Source organism: Cariama cristata, unplaced genomic scaffold (assembly GCF_000690535.1).
Source record: "Cariama cristata isolate BGI_N322 unplaced genomic scaffold, ASM69053v1 scaffold33274, whole genome shotgun sequence".
NCBI lineage: Eukaryota > Metazoa > Chordata > Aves > Cariamiformes > Cariamidae > Cariama > Cariama cristata.
The window spans coordinates 4,058-30,230 of NW_009612921.1; the positions used below are offsets into that span (position 1 = coordinate 4,058).

General features: G+C 34.9%; 1 protein-coding gene across 1 annotated transcript in view; it reads left to right on the plus strand.

Annotated features, from left to right (window-relative positions):
* The window catches only part of TTLL7 (tubulin tyrosine ligase-like family, member 7), a gene marked incomplete at its 5' end in the record, with an annotated part of 25,301 nt that extends 2,125 nt beyond the window's left edge, over nt 1–23,176 (plus strand). The window contains 7 exons of the mRNA XM_009698822.1: nt 3,031–3,226; nt 4,273–4,553; nt 7,472–7,606; nt 9,357–9,437; nt 14,904–15,064; nt 19,434–19,607; nt 23,056–23,176. Of these exons, the coding sequence (XP_009697124.1) occupies nt 3,031–3,226; nt 4,273–4,553; nt 7,472–7,606; nt 9,357–9,437; nt 14,904–15,064; nt 19,434–19,607; nt 23,056–23,176 (1,149 nt within the window). The remainder of the gene's footprint in view (nt 1–3,030; nt 3,227–4,272; nt 4,554–7,471; nt 7,607–9,356; nt 9,438–14,903; nt 15,065–19,433; nt 19,608–23,055) is intronic.
* Nucleotides 23,177–26,173: the final 2,997 nt, after the last annotated feature.

Consider the following 26,173-nt stretch of genomic DNA (forward strand, 5'->3'; position numbering starts at 1 on the left):
AATCCAGTCCACCCTAGCAACACAATTGATCCACAATCTTCAGGGATTCTTTTCCTTGAGGGTTTTTTTTTTCAGTTCTTTAACATAGGGTCACTTAATTCAAGTTTAATTGGAAGCCTATGTTTTCCCAACAGTCCTCAGAGAGCATCTATCTGGTTGACTGTATGCACGCAGACTTGCTTTATACTATCTCTACATTGATTGGACACAAGCCATTCCCAAGCTGGAGGTGATAAACATTTAATAGTGTACTTAGCCTAAACTGAGAAACCTCTCTTAATTAGTTTTAAGTTGAAGTTTGATCAATTTATGAGTGAGAATAATGTCCTATATTATCTTAATATCCTATGCACACCTTTTGAAACACAGATGCCCTTTACGGATGGTGCTTGCATCTTGTACCAAAAGAGCATCACCTCTTTCCTGTAAGGGGTAAGGTGCATATGTCTAATAATATGCATTTGATTGGCCACCTCTTTGTAAAGGGTCTGCTATGAGACATGTAGTGTCTAAATATATATCTGTATAGAAATCTGGTGAATGAGGTAGGCAGCAGAACGTGCTATTGCCTGTTAATCTATCAGGTAAGAGAATAATCCAGCTGTAAAACTCATCTTCTTGTAATCATAAAATCCTACAAATAAAGATCCATTAGCATATCAAAAAAGTAAGGTATGCAAGATCTAATAGACGAAACATACCTGAGGGAACAGTGCTTTTCACGTCATGTTACCCAACATGAAAGGCTCTTTCAGAAGTTCATGAAGTCATGTCTTCCCTTAAAAGTCAGTGGCTGGCCTGCTGACAGAAGCTACTGTTAGATGCTCTGCCTTGGGCGCACTCTCGTCTTTGGAAAAACGAACTGTCAGGACTCAGAAAACTATACAGAACAGCTGGAATAGTTAGGAGAGAGGGGTGTTTTCCTCCTCATCCTCCTCCATACATGGAAACATACGTATACACATATGTTTATACATGCATTTATATGTATATATGAGGGGTAGAGAGGGGTGTGTGTATTAATAAGCTTTGCATGTAACATCTATTCCATATTTGCTAGGAATTTCAGCCTTATTTTTATTTGAACATGATTAGGACCTCCAAGTAGAAAACAAAACAAGAATTTCTCACAATGAAGGCACTTTTGCCTGCAATGAAATTATGACTGAACTCTACTTATATTGAGAAATACATTCTGGAAATGTCTGGTTTATTTGTAGCCTCTAGAGGGCACCTTATACTTACACACTGTAAGGTTTACGCGTGTTGATTACATTGCACCTGTTTGTGCAGGAAAAAGACCTAAGGAAATAAAATAATAGATACTTTAGAGTAAACGAGCAATTACTTTTATTTTTATTCTTCTGATATAAAATCAGATGACTTTAATCGAAGAAAAATCAGGTTAGCATAAGGGGAAAATCAAGGTGATTAGAATTGGTGAGCAATCAAGTATCTCTTATTTTAAGAGGTCAGTTTAAACCCAGATCTAGCTATTATTTGTCATTATTGCTTTTTGTAATTTCTTTGACCTTTCTTTTTATTCTTCTTTGTTAATTGATGTGAAATCTTGATCAGGATGTTCTTATTGTTTAGTGTAGAATGTGTGAGGAACATGCATGTGATAAGTGGAAATGAGATCTACCTTAAAGCCCCTGTGAGTTTTGATTGAAAATATTTATTACACCTCATATAACTCATCAGGAATGTCTGATGAATATATCTCCATGATACACAGCATTTCATGATTAGAACAGCTATTTTTGAGAAAGCAATAAGTGTTGAGGCACCTTAATTTGTCCTTTTGGCAGGCAGATAGATACCAAAATATTGTTTGCGTAATTGAACAATTGCCAGGGCTCTCCTCAATGGAATATTCTTCTTCAACTCTTCCTTATCTGGTCTAACAGCCTGGGCTTGCATAAACATACTGTTGCTTTTAAGTTACTAGCAGAAATCTCTTTCCTTCCTTGGCTGGAATGTAAGTTTAGGTAGCATATGTTTAGTTATTAAGTGTATCTTGCAGGAACAGTATATTCAGGGCTTCTTTCCATTGCCCATCACAATAAATCTTGGTGCATTACATTATGCTAAGATAACAGGGCAATTTAAATTCATCCTGAGAGTTCTTCTATTTCACTCTGACCCAAAATATGTTCAGAAATTATGATATTAATTTTTTTAAATCTGAGTTTTAATTGCAGTCCATTAGATGACTGGGAAGATGAGGCCATTACCATAGCTTCTTATAGCTGAGAGTTACTGGAAAGAAAATGTGTAGGAAAAAAGAGTGGCCACATGAGCCTTCTTAGGATAATAGACATAATGGAGGATATTGCACTTTTCTTGTCTGTGTGATGGTAGATGGAGGAACACAAACTTTCATTTGTAGTTTCTGCTTTTGCATCAATTTCTCTGTTTCCTACTTTTTGATTTTTGTCTCACAATATGCTGGTAATAACACAAGATTAATTACCCAACGACACTGAATCCCATGTCCATACAGGACACTAAATACACCTACCATAGCTTGCTATCTTCTTCCAGTTTCTGCTTTCTGCAGGATGTGGATTAATCACTTTCTCTTTCAGAAGTATACTAGCCAAAGTTCCCTGATGTATTTCTTTAGTTCATGCTGATAATTGTTAAACTATAGCTTCAGTTATTGCAAATATCAGTCAGGGATTGAAACTGATTGTAAATGGTATCCTGTATCATTTGATTTATGATTTCAAACTATAATTCAGTGTCTGGTAGTATAAGTCATACTTGAAATAAATACTTTTTTTTTTCCCCCTTACTATATTATGCTGCTCTTCATGGGAGAAAGATTAGGATTACTGTGTACTGAATTTAATGAAATGTTTAAGCATTTATTCTAAAATTAAGGACAAACTTCCAATCTAATTTAGGAGGGTTTACATACGTACAAATTAACCTGCCTGAATCAGGAACCTAGTGTGATGATAGTAAAGTGTTCTTTTGGGATTATGAAGGAATTAATTTTTTTTTTTTTTTTTTTCGCTTTAGCCCTTGTATTCAATGCCAGAAAGTGCACAGCCCTTAAGAAAACTTAAGAATTACAATAGTGATAGTAGCTGTGACAGCAGTAGCAGTATGTCAGAATCAGGAGAAGAAACTGAAAAGGAAGATCATAATGAAAAAAAGGAGAAAAAAGTTTCATATGATCTTGAAGAAAACAAATACAAATCTTTGGAACGATCAGGTAAGTTAAATGATGACTTTTCCAATTAAGCCTGGCATTCATGATAAATTATATAAATGTTTCACTATTTTAGAATGTATCAACTTTTGTAACTCAGGGTTAAACACTGGTTTGCTTGTTTCGTCTTCTTTAAAAACTTTTCTAAATTAATCAAAATGAATTTGAAAAAAAAAAAAAAAAGAATGTTCTTTTGCCAAGAATGCTAAAGAGAAAAATGCGCCCGGGCTACACTTGGAAATGGTGTGAATGTTCCTCTTTGCTCTTAGATTTTTTTTTTTTTTTTTGAGCAGATTGTTATTTTTTCCCTGTAAAAGGTAGTCTTATTAAGCTTGAATTTGCTGGAATATAGAAAGGATAAAGAAATGTATCTGGAGGCATACAGAAGGTGATATATTCCAGATGAGATCCCTGCACCAATTTATTTTTTTTTGTGATTGTTTTCTTGCTTGCTGCAGAGCCTTAGCATGAGCCTGTTCTGTTGGAACATGGTAGATATAGCATGTTACTTTTTGTTTTAGCGGTGTATTGTCTCAAATAATTTCATCAGGTAATTGCATGCATATAATCCTGCTTCTAAAATTTTATTTTTCATAGCAGCATCCTTTATTTAGCAGAAGACTGAATTAAAAAACTGTACAGCTATGCAGGAGCAGATGAGGGAGACTGGATCTGCAAATATGGGATCCATCAACCAAATTCTCTCTCCTGCTTCCATATTCTTACAGTCAGGAAGCCACACACACTAGCCACATACATTTTGACCTATAGGGCATATGCGCTCTGTCATAAATCTGATGCGTGTTATAGAAGACTGGAATCTACCTGATGAAAGCCGACTATAAGGAAGAAATAAATGTTCTTACAGAGTATGTAAAGTATGTTATTAGGGGATCTGACATGACTACTACGTATTTATTTGTTAGTCAACATACATTATAGTACAACATATGTGCACACATGTTGGTCATATATGTTGTTAGTTACAAAGACTGAAAAATGGGTTTGAAGAGAATATTAAGTAATTACATAATTCATTTCATTTGCAGGTAGAATGAACTGGAAACCTTCGATTAAAAACATAAAATCTCCTTCATATTCATCCCCCACATCATCCACAGGTCCAATAAGGCGTTCTGTAAGCTGCCCTCGTTCAATATCAATATTGACTATGCAGTCACAGGCAGCTGAGCAACGTCCTGTTTCAGCCAAAGCATCTCTGCAAATCCAGCGTGCATCCTCAGTGAATAGGTCTCATTCTTTAAATCGTAGTCCATCTTCGGCCAGAGTCTCTCAGACACCCAGCTTGGGAACTATGAACTCCTCAGGGGTGAGTGAAGACAGCAGTTGCATTCCAAATGCATTCCATTTCTCTAAAACTCAATAAATACATTGCTAATTTTTACAACGGCAGAAAACCTGAGGTACTATAGCAATGCTATTTTGACAGAAACTCAGGAATATAAGATCTCTACATCTGCACATGACTTACAGTGAGTGCTAGCTGTGGTGTTTTGGTGTTTCTGGTGCAGCAATACAAATGTTAGATTTTGTGAGAATGGAAATCTTAAGAATTTTTGTGATTGGGAAGCCTTCTCTCCTAAATATTTTTTTGAAGATAAAGAGTTTTTACCTCTCTTAAAAAGTTGCTGTGATTTGTTTGGGGATTGCTGGTTCTGAAATAAGGATGTACCTACCTTCAAAACCTTTACAGTAACAAAAAATACATCAATATTTCAAAACCAGTGTATACACCAAGGATAACTACATGGTACCAGATTAAAACATTAGTTAGACTTTGTATGGGTGTCATTGTAGAAGGAGGTGTAATTACTTTTCAACCTACTGTTGAAAGCATACGCTCTACCACTGCAGTAGAGCTCTACTTCCAAAGCGAACAATTTAAAATTTTTAGATAGTTCTTGTCATCTTTAGGATTTGCCACTGCAATAACTGTCTCAGAAGCCATCTTCTTTTTTTTAAAGAGAAAATAAAACTTCTTTCATTTTGAAGGCTGTCCTTGAGACAGACAAGCATTTAGAATCAGAGAGTTTAACTAAATAATTAATAGAATAAATAGATCAGATGAACACTTTTACCTGTTTAGAATTTGTGTGGTTAGTTGTAATTTCACAGTGTGCTTCTGAACCATACATTTTTTTCCTTCTATGACCAGACTGTCATCCTCTTTAGTATCTCCTTCACAGCCCAGGCATTTCTCCTTTTGTGTTTGCATGATGGACTACATACCCATTTATCCCTAGGCAGTGTTTGCTGGGATCAGTCCCCAACTTCATTCAGTATTGTATTGTGTGCTGGTGCAAGTGCACTTCCATTCATGCTTTGGTGGCTGACCTATACATTTCATCACCCAAATAATTCATCTGGAGATGGGGCAAAACAAATTGGCACTTTTAACCCATATTTGCAGACTTTCTCTATTGTGGTGAGCTTTGATTGTGAGAAATTCTTTTGTAATGCTAATTAACTTGCTTCATAGTATTTACTATCTCTAATCATCATTTTTATCCAGTAGAACGCTCATTGTCTGTTTTGCCTGTGAGGCTTTGTCTAAATGATGAAAAAGGATCCTTTTAAAATTGTGTGCTGACATCTTGTGAAATACTCCTTAACATGGTTTTCCATCTTTAAAGTCAGCTAATAGAATTGGAAAGACATTAAGATTGTGTCTTCACCACAACGTGTTAAAGGTATTTTTTATCACATTAGCTATCTCAAGTTTAAACAGTACCCTTTTATCATCAAGATGTACTTTGAGAGTTTAATGAGACAGGGCTAATATAGATTTTTCTGTTCACATTAACTTTATATCAAATACAAATTACTGAAAGATTAAAAACAGTCCTTTACTATCTGACATTAAAAATGGGCTACTCACTTAAATTAACATTAGTAAGAAACCATACTCTCTTTTTCATTGAGAAAGCTCCACCACAGAAATGATCTTGATAATGCAGAACAATTATATTGGGTGATAGAGCTTAGGTCATGCTTCTTAAAATAATGTGAATAAAATTACTTACAGAATGGATAAGAACTACCCATAATTTAGCACTGTATTGTGAATGGAACTCTGTTCATAATTATTTTTGCAACTAAGAATAATTTACTATATATTACTGCTAGAATAAAATTAAAATTGATCAACTGTAACTTTCTAAGAAGAAATCATTTGGGTGTGATAAAGTATTAGTTTACCTATCCTTCGGGCAAGAGAAGAGAAGTATATTGCCATTTTTGGAGGCTGCTGAGATCCAAATGTTCTAAAGGTATAGAAACTAAGTTTAGAATAAGCCACTTACAGTTAGGACTTACAGACACATTATTATAGCAGTTATAAACAAAAGTGGATTTGGAAATATTTGCTGTCTTATTATTTCAGCCACAGTATTATATTTCATATAGCAAAATATTTTGTTATGCTTGAAAATATTTATTACTTAAGCAAAAATATCCTTAAGTAATTCTTACAAAATACAAAGATGTAGAAATGCCTAAAAATTTTGAATTTCAGTCTTGAGAAAACATAAAATTAAGCCTATTTAATCTTGCAAATGCAAAAGTATGCAAAAGTAAAGATGATCAGAAATACTTTGAACTAGTGTCTAAGATTTAAAGAAACGCCCCAAACCCTCCAGAGATGGTCTTATGCAGACACTGTAGAACTGTAGAGGTTCAAGTTGATGTTGGTATAAAAAGCACTGATATTTTAAACAAAACCATGGACACTCTTGGAACCTCCACTGCCCAGAGTAGGAGCAAAGTGTCCTTAGTTTTTAATGCTTCCTGAAATCTTGGCACAATGACATATAATTGGCGGTTTCTGTTAAATTGTTGCAGTGAAGAACTGAAAGGAAGTTTTTATGACTAATAATTTTTCTTTCTTTATGTTGAATTTAAATTCAAAGTCTGTTATCTAAATTTCAGATTTATATTTTAAATGGTGGGCATTATAAATATCAAATATATATTTCTTTGTTCTGTTTCAAACAAACATATTTGAACTGTTTTTCTTTAATTTCTTCACAACTATAAGTAATGGTGATGCATTAGTGTACGTGAGGCATATGTGTGTATACTAGTTAAATATTAGATAATATATCTATACACTTCAATAATATATTTTATGTCACCCTATTTAGAATTTATTTTTGTCAAGGAAACATCTTTGTAATGTGATCTAATGACATGCCTGAAATTTTTCCTCTGCTTCATACTGGTTTTTAGAGTGAGTCTTTGCTGCAACAGAAAACAAAAGAGCAAGAAGTTGCTTTGACAAAAGAGACTCTGCTCATTATCAATGACATGAGAATGAAGTTCCCAGGAAAAACAGATGAAGAATCAGAATTAATTATAGAAGATGTAAGTATCTATAAATAAGAAAGAAGAATAACAGGGTAGACACTTACTGTTTAGGCCAGTAAAATGAAGTAGAAATCTCAATTTATGATTCATGAGCTCCTGTGGCCTTCAAACTTCCAAAACTCAGGATAATTCAAAAGATTTCGAAAGCTTGGAGCTTTGCATACTTCTGACCTTAAAAGATTAGCACTGGAAACATTCCTATGACTTTATAAAATATATGAGAAACAGTCAGGAAGGTTAGGAAAATTCAGTCTTTCATTGTGGAGAAAATTCAAGCATTTAAGTAAGCTATGAAGAATGTTACAATTCATATTTCATCCAATATTGTTAGTAGAGATCCTGACATGTTTAACTTGCTCTTGAATAGGCATACTAGAGCACTCAGAACGGTATGGTGCAAGGCAAACTGGAAGTTTGCTAGTCATAAAGAACACCAGTCACAGTCTTTTTGGCTCTTCTAGCCTGCCAGCTTAGCCTTTCTTGCATCCAACGTTGTCCTGAGCCCCATAATTTGGTATCAAAGACATGTGAATCCATGCCCAATCTAAAGGGCAATTAAAAAGCAACACCTAGTATTAAGATATATAAGCAGAAAATATGTGCTATCTAAATCTCTTTTAAATATCTAGTGCAGAGAAACTCACATCAGCTTGGAAAAAAAAAAAAAAAAGAATGTAGTTCTTTTCTCAGTCTAGTAGAAATATGGAGGGATCTAGTAATTTAAATTAACACCTGTATTCTGATGTAGTAAGCACAGTCCATGGTGTGTTAAAATTCATCTAATTCATTATCTGGCCAGAAATGTCCTTTGCTCTGTGAGCTTTCAAAATGTTGATTATGTCTCTAGTAATCTGTGCAGCTACATCACAGTGGAAAGGAATGCTCCTGTAATGATGGTTGACTTGGATGATTCTGGAAGATAGCATTCATAACTAGCATATTGAGCTTCTCGTCTTAGAAGCAGAAATAAAATGCTTCATACATTTTCTCTTTCAGACATGTGAGAGTGTGTGTGCGTTTATGTATGTATGGGAGTGTGCGTATGTACGCACTCCATCTAGTGGTGCTTTCTCATACAATGTTAGCATGGTTATAAATGCACTTTCTTATTGTAGAATTTTTATAAATTCGTTGGGCCTTAACCAGTTTCTGATGGGAAAAAATATTTCATCAGGGAAGGAAACAAGTAGTGGTATGTTAGTTGTCAGTGAGGCAGAACTTGTTGTAGGTCTGGAATAGAATAGAAAGATAAAATAATGAAATTAAAAATGTATATTCACAGCTCGAGCTATTTTGGTAGCACTTAGACATCATAAAAGGAGAGTATTGCAGTTCATATATGATCATTTATAGAAAGGATGTTTTCAAGGTATGTCTAATGTCCTTTATGCAGCAAAACCCCTCACTATTTAAATAGATTAACAGTTATGCATTATTGAATTTATTGCTGTGTTCAAGGTATCCAATCTGAGTCAGTCAAGACAGGTTTCTACCTGCTTGGTAACGTATGACTGTTAGAATCAGGTGGAAAAGAGGGTAGGATTAAAATGAAAGATTGCGCATGTCTTTGCAAATGTTCCCCCACATAAATTTGCAAATATTTTTCTTTTAGGGAAAAGTTTTTTTTTTCGCAGAAGTCCTTTAGATGCTCACACTTTTAAGCATTAGGAATGCTCATGAATGAAATGCCAGTTTTCAGTTGGTTTTGTGTGTATTTCTTTTATCTTGTGTTTTGCAATGTCTACAGATTATGGATAATTGGAAGTATCATAAAACAAAAGTGGCATCCTATTGGTTGGTAAAACTGGATTCTGTAAAGCAACGAAAAGTAAGTGACATGTATTTCATTTCCTGGAGATCACCTGAGTAGACACATAGCAGTGTTTCTTCTGGTGTTTAGCAGTAGCTGGGAGTGACCTGAGATGCTAAAATACTGGCTATTAATCATAACATATATATGAATTAATTCCATTGCAGGAAATTATGTTGCTCCATATTTAGACAAGCATAATTATCCTGGAATATAATTTCAAAAACAATTTCTTAAAAATTAGTCTGCTGAAAGAAAATCAAACAAATAAATGATTAGTGCTTACATACCTAATTTTTACCAAACATTCTTTGAAGTGTATTGATTCAGCACATTTGATTGATAAGGGATAAACCAGTCAGCAGTTTCAGACCAGGCATATTGAAAGTCCATTAGAGTTAATGATACCGCACTTGGTTACTTGAGTCTTTGACCCACAGTATTACAACAGATTATGTTAAATAAAAAATAGACCTGCCAAGCAAAGAGTATTGACATTGTCACAATGTTCAACTAACTGGTTTAGTCTTGCAAAGGACTAATTTTATTTGTTTATCATTCTGTCTTCACTCATCTGCTATCTAGGAGCTACTTTTATGCATAGCATCTAAAGAGTTTTTAACCTGGTTAAAACCTGACATATGGTAGTATGTCAGTCATATCTGTATGTCATATGTCAGTCAAAATCATCTTCCCAGTGTAAAATTTATTTTCCTTAATGTAGCAGAAATTATATCTATTATTAATACTTTGATGCCCCTAAAGCACTATTTGGGTCTTTCTCTGCCTCAGTCACTGACACACGTGGATTAGTATATCAGGTCCAGGAATTTAATTTCTCTGCGTCTCAGTTTCACATTCTGTTTTTATAGACCATAAAAGAAAGTAACTTAATCAAAATGCTGCATACTTGATAAATATTATAATTGGAAAAGGTTGGTAGATTGTTTTAGAAGAATGGAAGAATGATTTCAGATCCTCATCTCAAATTACTTTTTATAAAATCAGCAGTATCATCCTCAGTCTTTCAAATTGTATTTCATTGAATATTGCATTAAATGCTTGTATTTTCTTACTTGACAGAGAAACATGTCCATTTAATGTGATGTCATATGATAGAAATATATTTGACTGTTCAAGTTAAGTTCAGATATTAATGGAATATGTGTCCACACATCTTTCTAAAACTAAATTAGACATGACAAACTGAAGAAGAACTTGGAAATGTAGGAGGCTATAATTTAATCAAAATTCTTCTCAAACCATGTCAAATAGTGTAGAACAGATCTATAATTTAACAGAACTATTTCTTGTGCCATTGACAGGAATCAGTAGAACAACCAACTTCATTGGCTGAAATTGTGTAATTTTTTGTTTGATATCTACAGTTGTTCTGCTGAATAGTCCTTTGCTTAAAATGGTCTCTTATTTTTTTTTAATTACAGGAAAGAGTGCTGTAATCCCAATGTACATGCACATAGGTCTTTTCTGTTGTGTGCATATGGCAGTTATAGCCTTTTGCCCAAAACTAGAGAGAGTCTTAGTGGGGGCTTGTAGGAAACAGTGAGGGAGAGGTAGATAGATAGATAGATACATACATACATAGATAACAGGGCCCAAAATTCACACTGCTGTTGCAATGGAGATCTCATTTTCTCGGCAGGAATCTTTGGGACAGTTGAAACTGGAGGGGGGGACGTGTTGCTAGCATTGCTTTCTTTCATCTATGATGCCACGAGTGTGGGAAGAAGTCACTAGACTGGGCCTATCCTTGCAACTGAGATACAGGGCTTTCACACAAGACTGGTTAAGGTGTCTTTTTCAACCCTTCCCCACAGGTCATTCCCCAAAACTATGGGAAGGAATTGCCACAGGGAGGCTGATAAATCTGCTCTTTGAGGGACTGAGGCTGTTTACTGTACATTCTTCAGTTGCTCTTCCAAAGCTCCTTTTGGCCATCTGGCTTAATGTACGTGTGTCTGTCTGGTTTTGTGTTGTGTGGGGGGTTTTTTTTTTTACTTTCTTTTCAATCTAGTCAGAATTCTCTCCCTTAAGCATTATTGCAGAAAGCCTACAATAAAGGGTGGTTCTGTCCTTTATTTTACTGACAGTTGTGTAAAACCAAGGGCACATGTACAAAGTCAGGATGATATAGGTTGTAATGCCAGGTCATTATTAGCAAAAACCGCACAATCAGAAATGTGGATTTCTTTTCTCTTCTTCTGAGGACCTCTTTTACGACTTAGGAGACTTATAATTCCTCAAGCACTTGTGGGCCCTTCATCTTTCCTTGCACTGGAAATTATTTGCCTTCTTTTTTTTTAAACTGCTTTTAACCTCAATCCCTTCAAGCAATCAGATAGTTATTCTTAGAAGGGTAGTTTATAAAAAACGGATTAACTTTGACAATGACATTGCAGCTGAGGACTGCCAAATGTGTAAGCTTTTGTTGATTTGAAAGAAGTATGTTTTATATTCCAGTGAGGTGGGTAAAGGAGAAACGAGCTCAAGGTGGAGAATATTTATGCAAGTAAGGAATCTGTCTCAAAGGTACCTTCTGCAGCTTTGTGAAATACAAAACAAACTCAGTTGCCTTCACTATGCTTTCTGGGAAATTCTAACACACAAGACGAAAATACCTGGGCAATGTACTAGATTTCACAATGTTCATCCCTGACAGCTATATTTGCTTAACAATTATTCAACATGATGTAAAAAAATTAAATTTCTGCTCATATTCTTAGTGTGTAATATTCTGGCATTACAGCCGAGGTACAGGAGGCATTTAGAAGCAAGTCGAGAGTAAACCGATGAAATCAATACATGCTAAAATGAAATTTAGTCTCCCAAGACTTTTAGGAAAAAAGAGACTTTTGTATGGAAGGAGTTGTGACTGCCTCATGTTACATCACTTTTACATAATTTCTTTAAGAGGGTTTTGATGGTTACCAGAGCATTTTGAATACACTCTAAAAAAATTCATAACATCTTGTTCTGTTACAGCTGGATAATTGGTTATGTTAAAGTAAATGATGTAAATTAAAGTAAACAAAGATGAAGGTAAACGAGGGAAATTAACTTAGAAAAATGAGGATCTAGGTTTCATGAAGTTCCAGCTCTTGTGCAATGCCTTGTCTCTTTTCTTAAATGGATGATTGAGGCCATGTTTGCAAATTAAGAACAATTAACTGGGCTGTTTTCCCCTCTGGCATATTGGCATATCACAGTAAAAACCGCAAGAAAGTTTGTTTGTTTGTTTTTTTTTTTTCCAGAGTACCTGTCATTCTGCGGCTTGCTTTAAGATGCAAGGTTCAGTCCTTAGTTTTCTGCAACTCCAGGTGCTAAAGTAAAAGAAAAAGCTCTACATTGGCATCATAGTTCTTATCATCATGTCTGTTGGACTAGTGAGAGAATCTATACAGGGTGGAATTGTTCTGTTTTACACAGGGAGATAAATTACTATTAGTCAGTGTAACATTGCAAAGAAATGTATGGTTGATCCTTTATGTAATTTAGGGACTTAGTTGGTTCAAATGGGTGTATACAATCACAGCTACTGGCCATTTGTGTGGGAAAGCCTTAGTCAGGTGAGACACAAGGAGAAGGCTGTTTGAGAAGCATTGAAACAGTAGGCTAACGCTGCGAAGGGAATGTCTGAAAATCTGGACCCATTCCATAAGTGTGGGGCAGTCCAAAACCTGGGTTTAGCTCCTGCAGTCACTAAACAAGATCACTGTTCTTACATTATAATTTACTACTCTTTCTATCTCACTCTTTGAGAGGAAGAGACCACAGGTGTGGTTTTTAATGTGCATTCATAAAGATTCCCAACAGAGAGGACAGCATTGTATTTGCATTGGGTTATTATGTGCATGGAATTAATGCAAGACCTATGCATGCAGACTAATCCTAGGTCTTCAAAAAAGAGCTTAAATACCATGTAAATGATGTATTTCATTGAGGTTGTCATTATTGGATATCTATAGATTTTCTGCCTGTTAAGCATTACTATCTACTATGCAGCTTCATTGTGCTGTTGTAAGCATTTTGTTTATTTATGCTTTGTTTCCTTCATCATGTCTAATCAGACTATTTATAAACAACAGTTTGTTATGCAGAACCAAAAAATTGCAATTCTGCACCGTGCTTCCATACTTTACTGTTCTACTAAATCTCCTTCATCTTCTGAGAGTCAGGTATTTCACGTGTGAATCAGTTTGTTATACATACCTGAACGTTCCCTGGGGAAGTATTTTACCTTCTAATTTGCAACATCTTATACCGAATAAATGAATACCTTCATCGGTTCACCACCCGCTTGAGTTTGGTTTTTTGGAAGATCGTGTTTTGTTAAAGAGGCAGTAAGGGTGTCTCATCTACAGGAAATCATGTTGATTTAACTGATTGATTGTTTGTTAATATGTTACATGCACCATAGGCTGTTTTCAGGACAGATATTACACTGTTCACAGTGCCAGTGTGGGGACTAAATACTACTTTGGTCAGAAAACTATTCCCACTCTTACTAGCAGTATCTAAATAGACAGAAGCCAAGAGACTCTGGAGCCTCTTTCTCTTCAGTGATTATGGAGGGAACCTAGAGGCCTGGCTTAAGAGAATGTACAGATGTATAAAAGCAGGCAAGATGAATCCCACTTTCCATGTCCCAGTTCAGTGGGAGGTGCAAAGTTGTATCCAAGAGGACTCCGCTGAGTTGAGTGCGTGACTGCCTACAAGTGTGTGTGTGCACTGAGTAGCTAAGACTTACTGGGTAAAATTCTCAGTGCTGTACTGAACACAGCTTTGTGTTTTCTTCACCCACATCTTTACAGACTTGCATTTAAATGTTGTTCGTAGACAATAAATCTGCTGCATTTGTATAAGCATTGCTATTTTAAATATCTTGCTGATTATTTTTTTACTTATTGATTTCATTGCACTATTTCCTGCATGAAAGGTAAACTAAATGGTTTGATCTAGGGTAACACTGAGCTTAAATAGGCATTAAACTAAAAGCAGTTTGTAGCTTTTCAGGACAGTTTAGTTCTTTATGAAATAGTTGGTATCTTAAAAGGGAGGAGGAAAAGAAAAAGAGATAATCTTCAAATATATAGTATATGTGGGTTGTTAATTATGTTGCCTCTAGTCTGTAATTGTGTCCATTTTGTTTCTTTTTAAACTCTTTTTGTCATTTAAATGAGCTATTATTGAACAGACTGAAAAAAATAGAAATGAACTTTCCTGTTATAAAAATAAAATATTTTGATTTGGCTTTGCAAAATGTTATTGGCAGAAAAGGGATATTGTAAAAGTTTACTGATGAATGCACAGAAATGAAACATAGACATCAGTGGGAATTTACAGCTATGCAGTCATCTGTGTGTGTGTGCTTGTGTAAGTATGTGTGCAGTGAATCAGTGAACAGTTGGGTTTAGGTTTTGCAATATGCCTTTACTTTGATTTGCTTGGAATACTCCTTCCTAGGTTTTGGATATAGTCAAGACAAGTGTTCGTGCAGTTCTCCAGCATGTCTGGAAGGCTCCAGACATTGAAAATTTACATTTGTACCGTCTCTTTAACCGTGTATTTAATCGTTTACTTTGGAGCCATGGTCAAGGTCTATGGAACTGTTTCTGTAATTCAGGGTAAGCCTATTTTTGTTATCTTAGTCTTCATAACTTCACAATTACAATCAATGCTGGCATACTTTTTTGCTTGTTTTTGTTCAGGAGAGTGCTGTAATATATTGAACTTGTTTGAAAACCATCTAAAGATATAGTATAATTAGAAATCTAATAATCTAGGCCAACCATTTCAGTAATGGAATCAGGCATTTAGTAATGTATTTACAAATATAATAATCTAAGGGAAAAAAAAATAATTTCAAAATACCTGAGCTTTAGGTCATCTCTTTCATTGGATGGTGCACAATTTTGAGGCTGGACCACTGTAAGTGTCAAATGTGGACTTACCATCAACAGAAATCTTTGTCATATCTATTTGAGCTCAAGACTTACAAGGGAAGAATTAAGTCACAAGTGCAGCTGATGCCTCATACCAAATGCAATGTCAGTTCTGTGATTTACAAAATAATGGGTTTGAATTTCTGTGCTTGATTACATTCACTGTTTCCCACACAGACGGGAATTTAAGTATATGCAGAATAGAAAATGTCCATACTGAGGTAAGCAGATGTTTTTGGTTTGGGTAGCAAATACAAGTTTTCTATGAGAGAAAGAAGATCAGGCTATATATCGGAAGTTCCAATATCCTACACTTCAAAATCTACATTCTTGAAATAAAAAGCATTCATGTAAGGATAAGTTTGGAGGATCAGTTCATAGGTATAAAATAATCCTCCGCAGCCGCCAGATTTCTTCATAAAATAAGAATACCAATGTTTAAATATGAAATATATTGCATACAAAAAGACATTTTCTCTGTAAGTACATACAATGTAATTGCATACAATGTATAAAGAATGAGAGGGTTTTTGATTAGCTTGCATAAGATGTTCTAAGAGATTTGTTGAAAATTAACTACAACAAACACAACAGTATGCTGATGGATATTGTACGTACAAAGGAACCAGGTCAGTATATTCTTCATATATAGTCGTTTGTCATATGTAGAGAATGCATGTAATGCACTTGTTAATTGTTTCCCAACAAAATGGATAACAAGAAGAGGAGGGATCTGAGAGTATTGAAAAGGTCATCATTTTGGGGTGCTTTTTTACCATTGTATTCTCATTGCTGAAGGCTTGTTGTTGTTGTGAAAGCTGTTAGGAGTCTTCACATTTTTTTTCACTGAGATAGGCCATGGGAATATGCAGATAATGTCAGCCTTAAGATTTTCTGGAGGTAGGTATTGGGAATACAGCACACTCCAAAAGTTAAAGTAGGGTGAGAAAAGATTTCTGTATTTCCAATCTGAAACATTTTTTTTTCTGTCATCCTCAGCAGCTGCAGGGCCCCTTCTTCATGCCAGCAGAGGTGTGTGAAGTCTTGAGTCCAAGCTCAATTTTTGTGGTCATAAAATATTATAATTACCTTCCCTTTTAATAATGCTGTTATTATTTTGAATTTTACTTTTATTGTGCAAATTTTCTAATATGCCTGAAAATTTCATTTTAGAATTTTTTTTTTTTCTCTACAAAGAATGGGTTTTGTTCAAAACCTTTGAACAACTCTGCTGCTCAGTTGGCTCAGGATAATAGTCTTTGAGCCAGCAGAAGAGTTCAATGAAGAGCAGGATTTCTCATCTAGTAATAATTTCATTCACGTAGAACAAAACTAAGCTGACTCCAAAGTGGAGCTAAATTCTTTGACAGAGATCCAGTTCCTTGTAAGAGGAGTTGCTATGTGAAATATTCTAAAAATACTATCCAAGTAATATAGAAATATCCAGTATGTGTAGCGATGACTCTGCATGTAATATACTTAATTCAGAATTCACAGAAGAAAACAGAAAGGCTGACTGTAGCTTACCAATATGTTGTTTGTTCGGTTACAAGCATCCTTCTTGTAATGTAATCCACAACAGAGTACTCCTGGCAGCACCTCTGTAGCAGAGGCGCCAACTTCTCATCACTCTTCCTTAAGAGTTCATTATGCCATTTGAAAGAACAGATTGGAGTAAACATAGGGCATGTGTAGAAATTGGGGAAACATATCAGGAAGGGGTATTAATGTGCTAATTCAGAAACAACATGACTATGAAAATATATTAAGAAGTATAGTACTTTGACTATTCATAAGATATATGTCTTGGGTGAAAAGCAGAGCTAATAGCCTTAAGGTTTCCTCTGTCTGGTTAGATGTCTGCTAGGCATTGCTATATTAGCAAAAAGAATGAATAAAGAAACAAAGAAAACCTCAGTGAAATACTATGATGTCGATAGATACATTTGTTTTACTGTATAATGAACGATTAAAATTAATAAGAGAAAACTCATAGAACCAGTTGACTTCAGATGGTTATAAGAATACGTAATTGACAATATTGCACAATCAAGCATAATACTCTTTTCTGGATCTGATGAGGACTCCATGATTTCTTACTAATGTATGGAAACTAAAGTTACAGCATAATAAATTAAGCTTCCTTAGGTAACAGTACTCTGATCCCTGTTAACTGCAGTATAACAGAGTATGAACTGAATCTGCGTAGCACATGGAGGAGGCTGCACAGGCACATTTCTATGAAAGCTCATTGAAATTCACATATATATTTCCAAATCTAAATCTTTGTTATTAGGGTAACTGTATACCACTATGTTCATATTCGGCCATAGTTATAACAGGCCACATATTATTCTTCGCTGATAAAATTCCTCCTAGCGGTAGGAAAGTGATCACAGACCTCAAAGCCCAGAACCTAAGGAAGTTGTGAGGAGAGTTTCTTCCACAGGATTTTGGAGATTTATGGATTGAATTAGAATATAATTATGTGTAGCACTGTGAATCTGTTGAATGTAATACTGAGAACTTGCTGCTTTCTACCAACCATCATATGACTTCATGAGGAAAGAATGAAGACAGTAGATTAATTTACATGTAAAAACATGTGGAAAGTTCCCAGACAGGAAACAATATTGAGAAAAATTTATTAAAGAAAATAGTAGCTCTTCAAGTAGTAGAATTATTCTGTTTATGAAATGAAACAGCTTTGCCTTATAAACAATATTTCTTAAACAATTCATTATTGGATAATAATTAAGGAGAAATGCTTGTGTCACTTGGAAATTATGTGTGCAGTGGAAATTCTGTAGAACTGAACAGTTTCAGCTGGAACATATCATCTAGACTGAGGAGCCAGGCTGAAAAGTCAGTTAGCTATGCATACAGCTTATCTTTTAGTCATTACTGTTTATAATTCCATCCTAATACAGTGTAATTAAAAAAATTTCACTAGGCAGAAGTAAGCTTGCTGGTTCTTTGATATTGTTTTAAGGACAAACTTCCTACACCAGTGTTGTGGAATCTACTGCTGAATTCAGAGGACAAGGCTAAATCATTCTTGATGCTATGTTGAAGCCAGATGCACCAAGTTTTCCGCTATGAAGTGCTTCTTTCATAAACAAACAAAACCCTCAAGCTTACAAACCATCTCTGCTACTGGATAATGTTTTGACCAAAAAAAAGTCTTCACAGGGAGCATGTTGCCTTTAAAACAGATGTAATAATCTGTAATCTGGTCAGAATTTTGTACAAACAGGAGTGTTGAGGGGTATGCAAAGAACTATTGTTGTCCTCTGAGGTGAAACATACCTGGTTTATGTTGGTATGGTAGGGTTTGGGTTTTTTTAGAAAGAGAAGTGGCTTTTTAAGAAAACAAAAGCATGATGGTCTGCATTTCAAAAAGGAATGCTTCTATAGATATGCTTCGCAAGTTGCACTTAATTGTGTAGATGACCAACCCCATATGACCAGATGGAATAATAAGTAGTATTTGAATGACTAAACTGAAAAACTCTCCTCATATGATTATTTGGATAAGGAAGCAGAGCACACACTAATCTCCTGTAAATTAATTTCGTATTTTTTTCTTGGTATCATGTACTTAAATTAGAAGAACAGTATTATGCTGTGTCGACATTTAGAAATAATCTATTACTATTATTAAATCCTTTATTATCAGATCACATTCACATTCAGGTGGTAGCCTGTTAAGAAGTGGTTTTTGTTATTCCTGTTGTAAGACACATGCACAATTATGTGACAGTAAATCTTTATGTGTTAAACCTAAATAATGGCCCTATAAACGCTTTAGGGAACAAACCAAGTGAAAAATGGCTGTGGACATTTCACGTATCAAGATTAATGTCTTAATTTGTGTTTTGGACTCAGCATCTGCCAGCATTTGTGCTAAATAGTATAGACCTTTCCTGTAAACAGGCAAGGTCATGCTTTTTCTCTTGTTCCTCTATTGTTAAATCTGATACAAAGCAGTAAAGCTCTCCGATTGCAATTTGTGACAGAAAACATGAAGTAATTTCTTTTTCCATAACAGGAACTCTTGGGAAACCATATTCAGTAAAAGCACAGAGGTGGTGACGCCTGAGCAGCTCCAGTGTTGCCAACGAATAGTACAGCTTTGTAAACACTGCCTGCTGGTGGTTTACAAATACTCATCAGATTCAAGAGGATCTCCAACTGGGATTAACCCCCACTGGGATGATACAAGGTATGAATTTCAATATTCATTTCCTAAATGGTAAGTATAAATGATAATATGGGAACAGGTTTCAGTCTATGTTGCTACCACTACACTTCTCTTTAAGCCTAGTTTACTGTGTATTTAAAAAAAAAAAAGGCAAAACCCCCAACATTTCCCTTGATCCTGAGTTTTTATCGTTCTAATCCCTCTAGCCCACTCATGAAGTGCTACTAAAAGAAGACTTGATATACACATTTTGTGTGAAACTACACTTACTAAAGTCTTGATTGCCTACTGCCTAAGTAGCTGCAGCAAAGGCTTTCCATTAAGTGAACTGAAAATATCCTTTCTTCCCCTTCTCAGATCCCTCAAAGTCACTGATTCCAGATTTGCATTCCTAGAGGTATCCTAACATGTGTGATACTTCTGGCTTCACATTCGCAGTGGGATGCTATAGGGGCAGAGCTCCTGCCAAGGGTCAGGTAAGTGCCATCTGATTTACTGTATTGCACAGTTTTGCAAAGTTGATTTTCAAAACCTACAGATTGAAAGTTTTATTATTTCATCTTACAGAGCATAAATATATTTTCAAACCTTGCAAAACAGCATCATATAGTAAAAAAATTATTTGGCACTTACCTGATTCTCCATTGGCTGGTTTAGTTCTCCAACCGGATACAAGAGGGATTATAATATTCTCAGTATAGGGATTACTGAAAATGCTCCAACTGTGGGAATCAACAATCTGCAATTTAACAGTCATTGGTGGAGAATTAAATCTCAGTTTCAAATTACTTATGTTCCAAATTCTATCCATAATGGCAATTTGAATTATGACGTGTATAAACTTACAAATGCTTTGTTTATATAAAATGTCTTACAGACATTATTTCATAGAAGGGCTTTATGAGTTAAATAGTACATGAAAAGCAAACCTTTGATATATTATCTGTTAAACTTATTTTATGACTTAATTACTTACTTGCTATCTCTCAGACTAGTTATTTGATACACTGAACCCATTTGTTATTGTCATATGGATCTTAAGGCACTCTAACTTAATTTAAAACCAACCAGAAACTGAATTTGTTTGGTCACAGCAGAAGTAGAAGTATGTTAGCCACAAAACCAATCATATTCAGTATTAAGATCTACTGAGTTATAGCAAGAGTATGGTAAAGTCATTTGGATTAACTAAGACTAGAAAATCTGCAACCTTGAAGTTTTTATTGCTTTTACTGTTAATACTGCAGAAAATTTTTCATCATGACCGACCACAAACTATTCAAACTGATTGGATTACTCTAATGTACTGCAGCTAACAGGCTTGCATTTGGTAAGCAGTGAAAGGGATAGTCCAGCAGAACTTGCTCGTCTCCAGTTCCTATGTTTCTTTGGATGCTGAATGAAAGTTTATTCATAAATTTCACAGGCTAGAGAAATCTAGGCCCTCTATATCCTAAATATCAGTATATCTTCAGCAATGGAGTGTCATGACAACTCTGATGAAAGTTATAGTTTTTATATTAATTCTCCACAAATGTTACTTCTATAGTGTGGATACAGCAATATGCTAGTTAACCATGATATTCTGAATTTGTGAAATGAAAGATACATATGGAAATAAGTGCCTTTGCCCATTATGCCCCACAATTGTAAGGTAATGAACTATTTTTCTACAGATGGGAATACCACAATACTATTTCACTTTTCATCTAGGTTTCTGTTTGTAAATGATATAAGTATCTGCACTACTAATAGTTTTCTTGACTCTGTAAAATTGTGTGAAGTGCAAGAAAAGATCGGAGTATAATTTAATAAATGTACAAGTCAATTTTTTCAAGACTTTATAAAATCTAATTTGAAGAACTTTGTTTTTTCTGAGCACAAACTCATTTTTTGTTTTGTTTGTGTTTATGAAATAAATGTTTGTGGAACTAAAGCTTCGAAGATTACAAATAGATACCTCTTTAGGTGGAAAAATTTATTTGTACAGGGAGAGAGAAAAAGACAACAAAAACTGCCACAGAGTTCTTTTTTCACTTTTCAAATTTGTCCTTAATCCTATTTCCTAACTCTAAATCCAATATATGTCATGAAGAGAATGAATAGGAGTATTAATGTAAATGTGTCTTAATGTCATTTTTTTTCCTCATAAAATTGAAACTGTAAAGAAAACAATAGGAGAGCTCAATAACTATACCAAAATCTCTTAACAATAATAGCTAAAATCAAACTGTGTAAAAAGTCAGACTTTTCATGTTTTGATAAATGCACCTGTGTTACAAAATAAAAAAAAAATTACCATCTGCTGCTAGATCCTTACAGCTTGCTAAATAATCTTACCAATTACACGGCGTATTCTCTGGGAAGCGTTAGAGTTTTTTACCGTATCACCAAGCAAAGGTAGGACTCAGTCTGGTGACATAGTGAACTGTCAAGCTCACCACCAACCCATTCCAAATCAGACTTTATTTTTTTGTAAATTGTTTAAAAAAATGTATTGGTGATAATATTTTTTATAATAGCTTTTCTCAAAACTTAAATAAACCACGTGTACACTTTCTTATATAGATTGTCTCCTGTTGACAGTGTGATGCTGTTTCTATCCCTGTGATTAGTCTTTTAACTTATTCATCATTAATCAATATGATTCACTAGAATGATGCAACAATTTTTAAGCAATAGTTTATACAATGTGTTGTGTTAATCTATCCTAACATTGATATAATTCATTATGAAATTCTGATTTAGTGTGGATGTTATTTTTGCACTGTGCTCACCTAATGACTTCTACAATTAACTATATAGGAAATGATAACATGAAAAGATTTAAGAATGAATATTAGGCATATGATAAATTATTCTTTGTAGTATTACATAAAATGCAGGTTATATAGTTGCCTGAATTTAAAAGGTAAATAATCACTGATGTGACTTACTAGGTTGTAGCATCATTGTTTCTTGCTTTACTAGAGTAGTGATGATAGCATGTCTATTTTCAGAGAATTAGAGCTGGAAACCAAAGCTGAAAATCTCTGGTTTTTCCCCAATCAACTTTTTTTACAATGTAACTTTTTATAAGCTGGTTAACATCAATTGCAGTTTTTACTCAGTCTAAATTAAATAAATAGTACTATAATAACAGAGAACAATGGGTGAAGTATTACTTTTTGGTAGTAGTGTTACACAGGATGCCATTGTTTTATTTGTCTGCTTGCTTTAAACATAAAGGACTAGGAAGATGTTTGATCCTCATACAACATCTCGAAATTTTCCTAAGAGTTTCTCTGAGTTTAGATCTGTTTCCTGAGTTAGCTAGTGCCTAATGCCCTGTATGTTTTATAAATAGTATTTATTGTACATAATATTTGCATACAATGATTGTAAGGTATGGCACATGAACAACTAATTGTTTTGCTCTTGAATGTCACTTTGCCTGTAAACTCTGCTATATTTTTCATATCCTTTCTAGGTATTTATTGTCAGGACCTTCACTGTTCATCATGAAATCATCCTCGTCCAGCCTTAGCTGCAGTTCATCTGGGATGCCTCGCCCTAACATTTTGTTCACACACAGATACAGTCACTTGTGAAGCAAAAGGAAAGTTGCTGTTCTTTGTAAATAATGGCACTCCATTTTTCTTGCATATTAAAATTTGTGATGGAGCTAAATATAAGCACTGTTATATATTTACTACCACGTTATGATAACATTTAGCTGAAAACCTACTGTAAAAGCATAGCTTTTCTGGAAACATAATAAACCTTGTTAAGTTGTTTACACACACATGTGAATGTGTAGATCTTGCTAGGTTTATAAGTAATTCCTTCCTACTAGAAATGTTATTTTTTTTCTGCAGAATATATAAAATAGAATTGATCTTGAAGATCCTATTACAGTGTTACATTATTTTGTAAGTACAATACCTTGACTTGAAAATTCTTTATTGTAAAGTATACTATTTATTGTCTCAAATGTAACCGAACCTTTAACAAGGCAGATGATTAAAAAACTGTAGTAGAACAGTAAAACTGTTAACAGTCATCGAAAATAATCTCATAATTTCTTGGACATGTTTAAAACAATCCCCAAAACTCTGTAAGCCAAACCTAAAGAAGACTTCTTTTTATTTCTCCTCTGAAATTACAAGATCTATTTAATACTGCTATTTTTCTTCAAGGACGTGGCATACTATCTTTTAGCCAAAGTGAAGGCATCTAGTACACAAACACTAAAAATACCAGTTTAGGCATTCAGTTTCTAATTGGATTCTTCTAATAAAATGGAAGTCAATGTTTCTTACTGGATTTTCGTTCATATTGCCTATGTCCTGTGCGTTTAGGTTTCCTTTGGGAGCAAGCAGTCATCTCCAATTCGCACAAGCATGCTTAGTGCATAGTTTTTCTGTTTTACTGCAGAAATGATAAAGCAGACATCTTTAGGAAATACTGCAGCTATAATGTATTATTTCAACCTTAAACTAATTGGTTTGTTGTAGTTTTAGCATACAATCCAGTACCTACTGTAGAATGTATCCTTGCGATGGACAGTATTTTCTAGATTGCTGACACTTTTAAATGTTGGAAATCTAAATCATTAGAAAGCCCTCATTCAGATTCAGGTTCCTGGGCCTGGCTGAAAGGCACAAAAAGAAAATAAGCCCGAGCAGGAACCTAATATTAACAGGATTTGTAACCTGAAAACATTGTTCAGGTTTAGCTACATACCCACTCACTGTTGTGCCATATAAGCCTTATTCATTATAGAAAAAATTATTAAAAAAACCCAGTTAATCTAGATTTAGAAATTAAGTTTTTTAACTGAGTAAAGAACAGAGTAGTTGTTATTTACCAAAGACTTGTTTACTGACCAATCATGTAACCCTGAAACATGTTTGTAAATTAGCAATATATTTCAGGTATACTTAAAAAAATAATTTGGGGGCTAATTATTCTCAGGAGCAAGTATGTTAGAGCTTTTTGATCTCCAGAGATTTAAGACAAATTTAAGAGACTTAAGAGATTTGAGACTGAAGTTGTCTGGAAATGATTTTTTAAAATGTTAGTCATAGCATGTATGAAACTGGGAATTTGGTTGAGACTTTTGATGCCTGTTCTGTAGTGCCTCAGCTCTAGAACTGCAGGATATATGATAATGAAACTATTTGTAAACAATTAAAAAAACATCTTGAGATTAGCCAGATATAAGCAGTCTTCTGGTCTGGTAAAGTGTTTTTTCATTTTTGTGGTAATACTCGTTTAGTAATATAGTATGTTCACATTAATTGTTTACCTCTTTTGGTCCATACAGTGACTACTGATAAAGGATACTGTGGTTATCTGTAAGACCTAATAAAAGCTGTAAATTCTCTCTTCTCTGGGGAGCCTTCCATTGTATTCTGCTTTTGGCTATAAGAATAAAACGAGCTTCCAGCTTAGCTTGCTAGACTCAGAGTGCCTTAGGATAGTAGGTTCACATGCCTTTTTTTTTTCTTCCTTTTTTTTTTTCTTTTTTTAAACTATTTTACGATCTCTATTCTTGGAAGCCAGTGCTGTGACAGGTCAATCTGTATAGAATACTCTGCCCGCAGAAGGAGGGCTACTAATCAGACCTGTACGGTATGGACAGATCTAGGAAAAAAAAAACCAACAAAACCATTTAGCATGTACAAAAGTGAACCAGATGGTTCATTTACATCTGATGTTACTTAGTATATTCATATTTCTGATAACTTTTCCTAAAGTGGTACTGTGTTCCTAATAATGTGTGAATCAATACTTTCAATAAAGGTAATGCTGCACTTGCCTTCCAGCTCCTCAGAACCGGTGCGTGTGGTCTACGGTGAGCTGCCGGCTGCACCTGCAGTCCCACTCCAGATAGTGCTATAGGTGGAAGCATTTACTCCTTTCCTTCTGCAAAACAGCTGCATTTCATTTGTGATCAGATAAGTGGTCCTAGTAAATGAGCCCTTAACTAGTAATTGGTTCTGGCCTTGGGCTCTTGCAAGCACCACTGCAGCTGAACCTTCAGCCTGATGACCAGCAGATCTGCTGAGTCCATCATCAAACCTTTACTTGGGAAGCAACAAATTAATCAAACATGGAGGTGAGACCAACCTCCTTTCGTGGTATAACAGGATCTCAAGTGTATTTCCCAGTTGTATGAGAGTTGTAACTGGAAGGAAAAGAACATAGATAAACTTTTTACCATAGGTTGATCTTTACCCATTTAAGACACGAACAAAATAAGGTAATGTGTTTTGTAATGGTGTATGATAATCTTAGTAATTTAATAAAAATCCCTCTAACACAGAAAGAAGATGCCCAGTAGCTTTAACGTAGGAGCTGTGTATGTTTGGGCTAACAAAAGCCTGCGGGTGGCCCCTGGGGGGTCCCTGGGGAAAGGGGCAGGAGCACGAGCGCACCTGCGGCGCTTGCCCCGCCCCGCCCCGCCCCCGGCACGCGTCCTCGCGACGCCTGTGAGGGAAGCTGAGGAGTGAGTAGGTTCCGTTGCTAAGTTTTATTAATAACCGAATCTCCACTGACTTTTAGTCAAAAATATTGCCCTTTACTGCAGACTTCTATTTCCC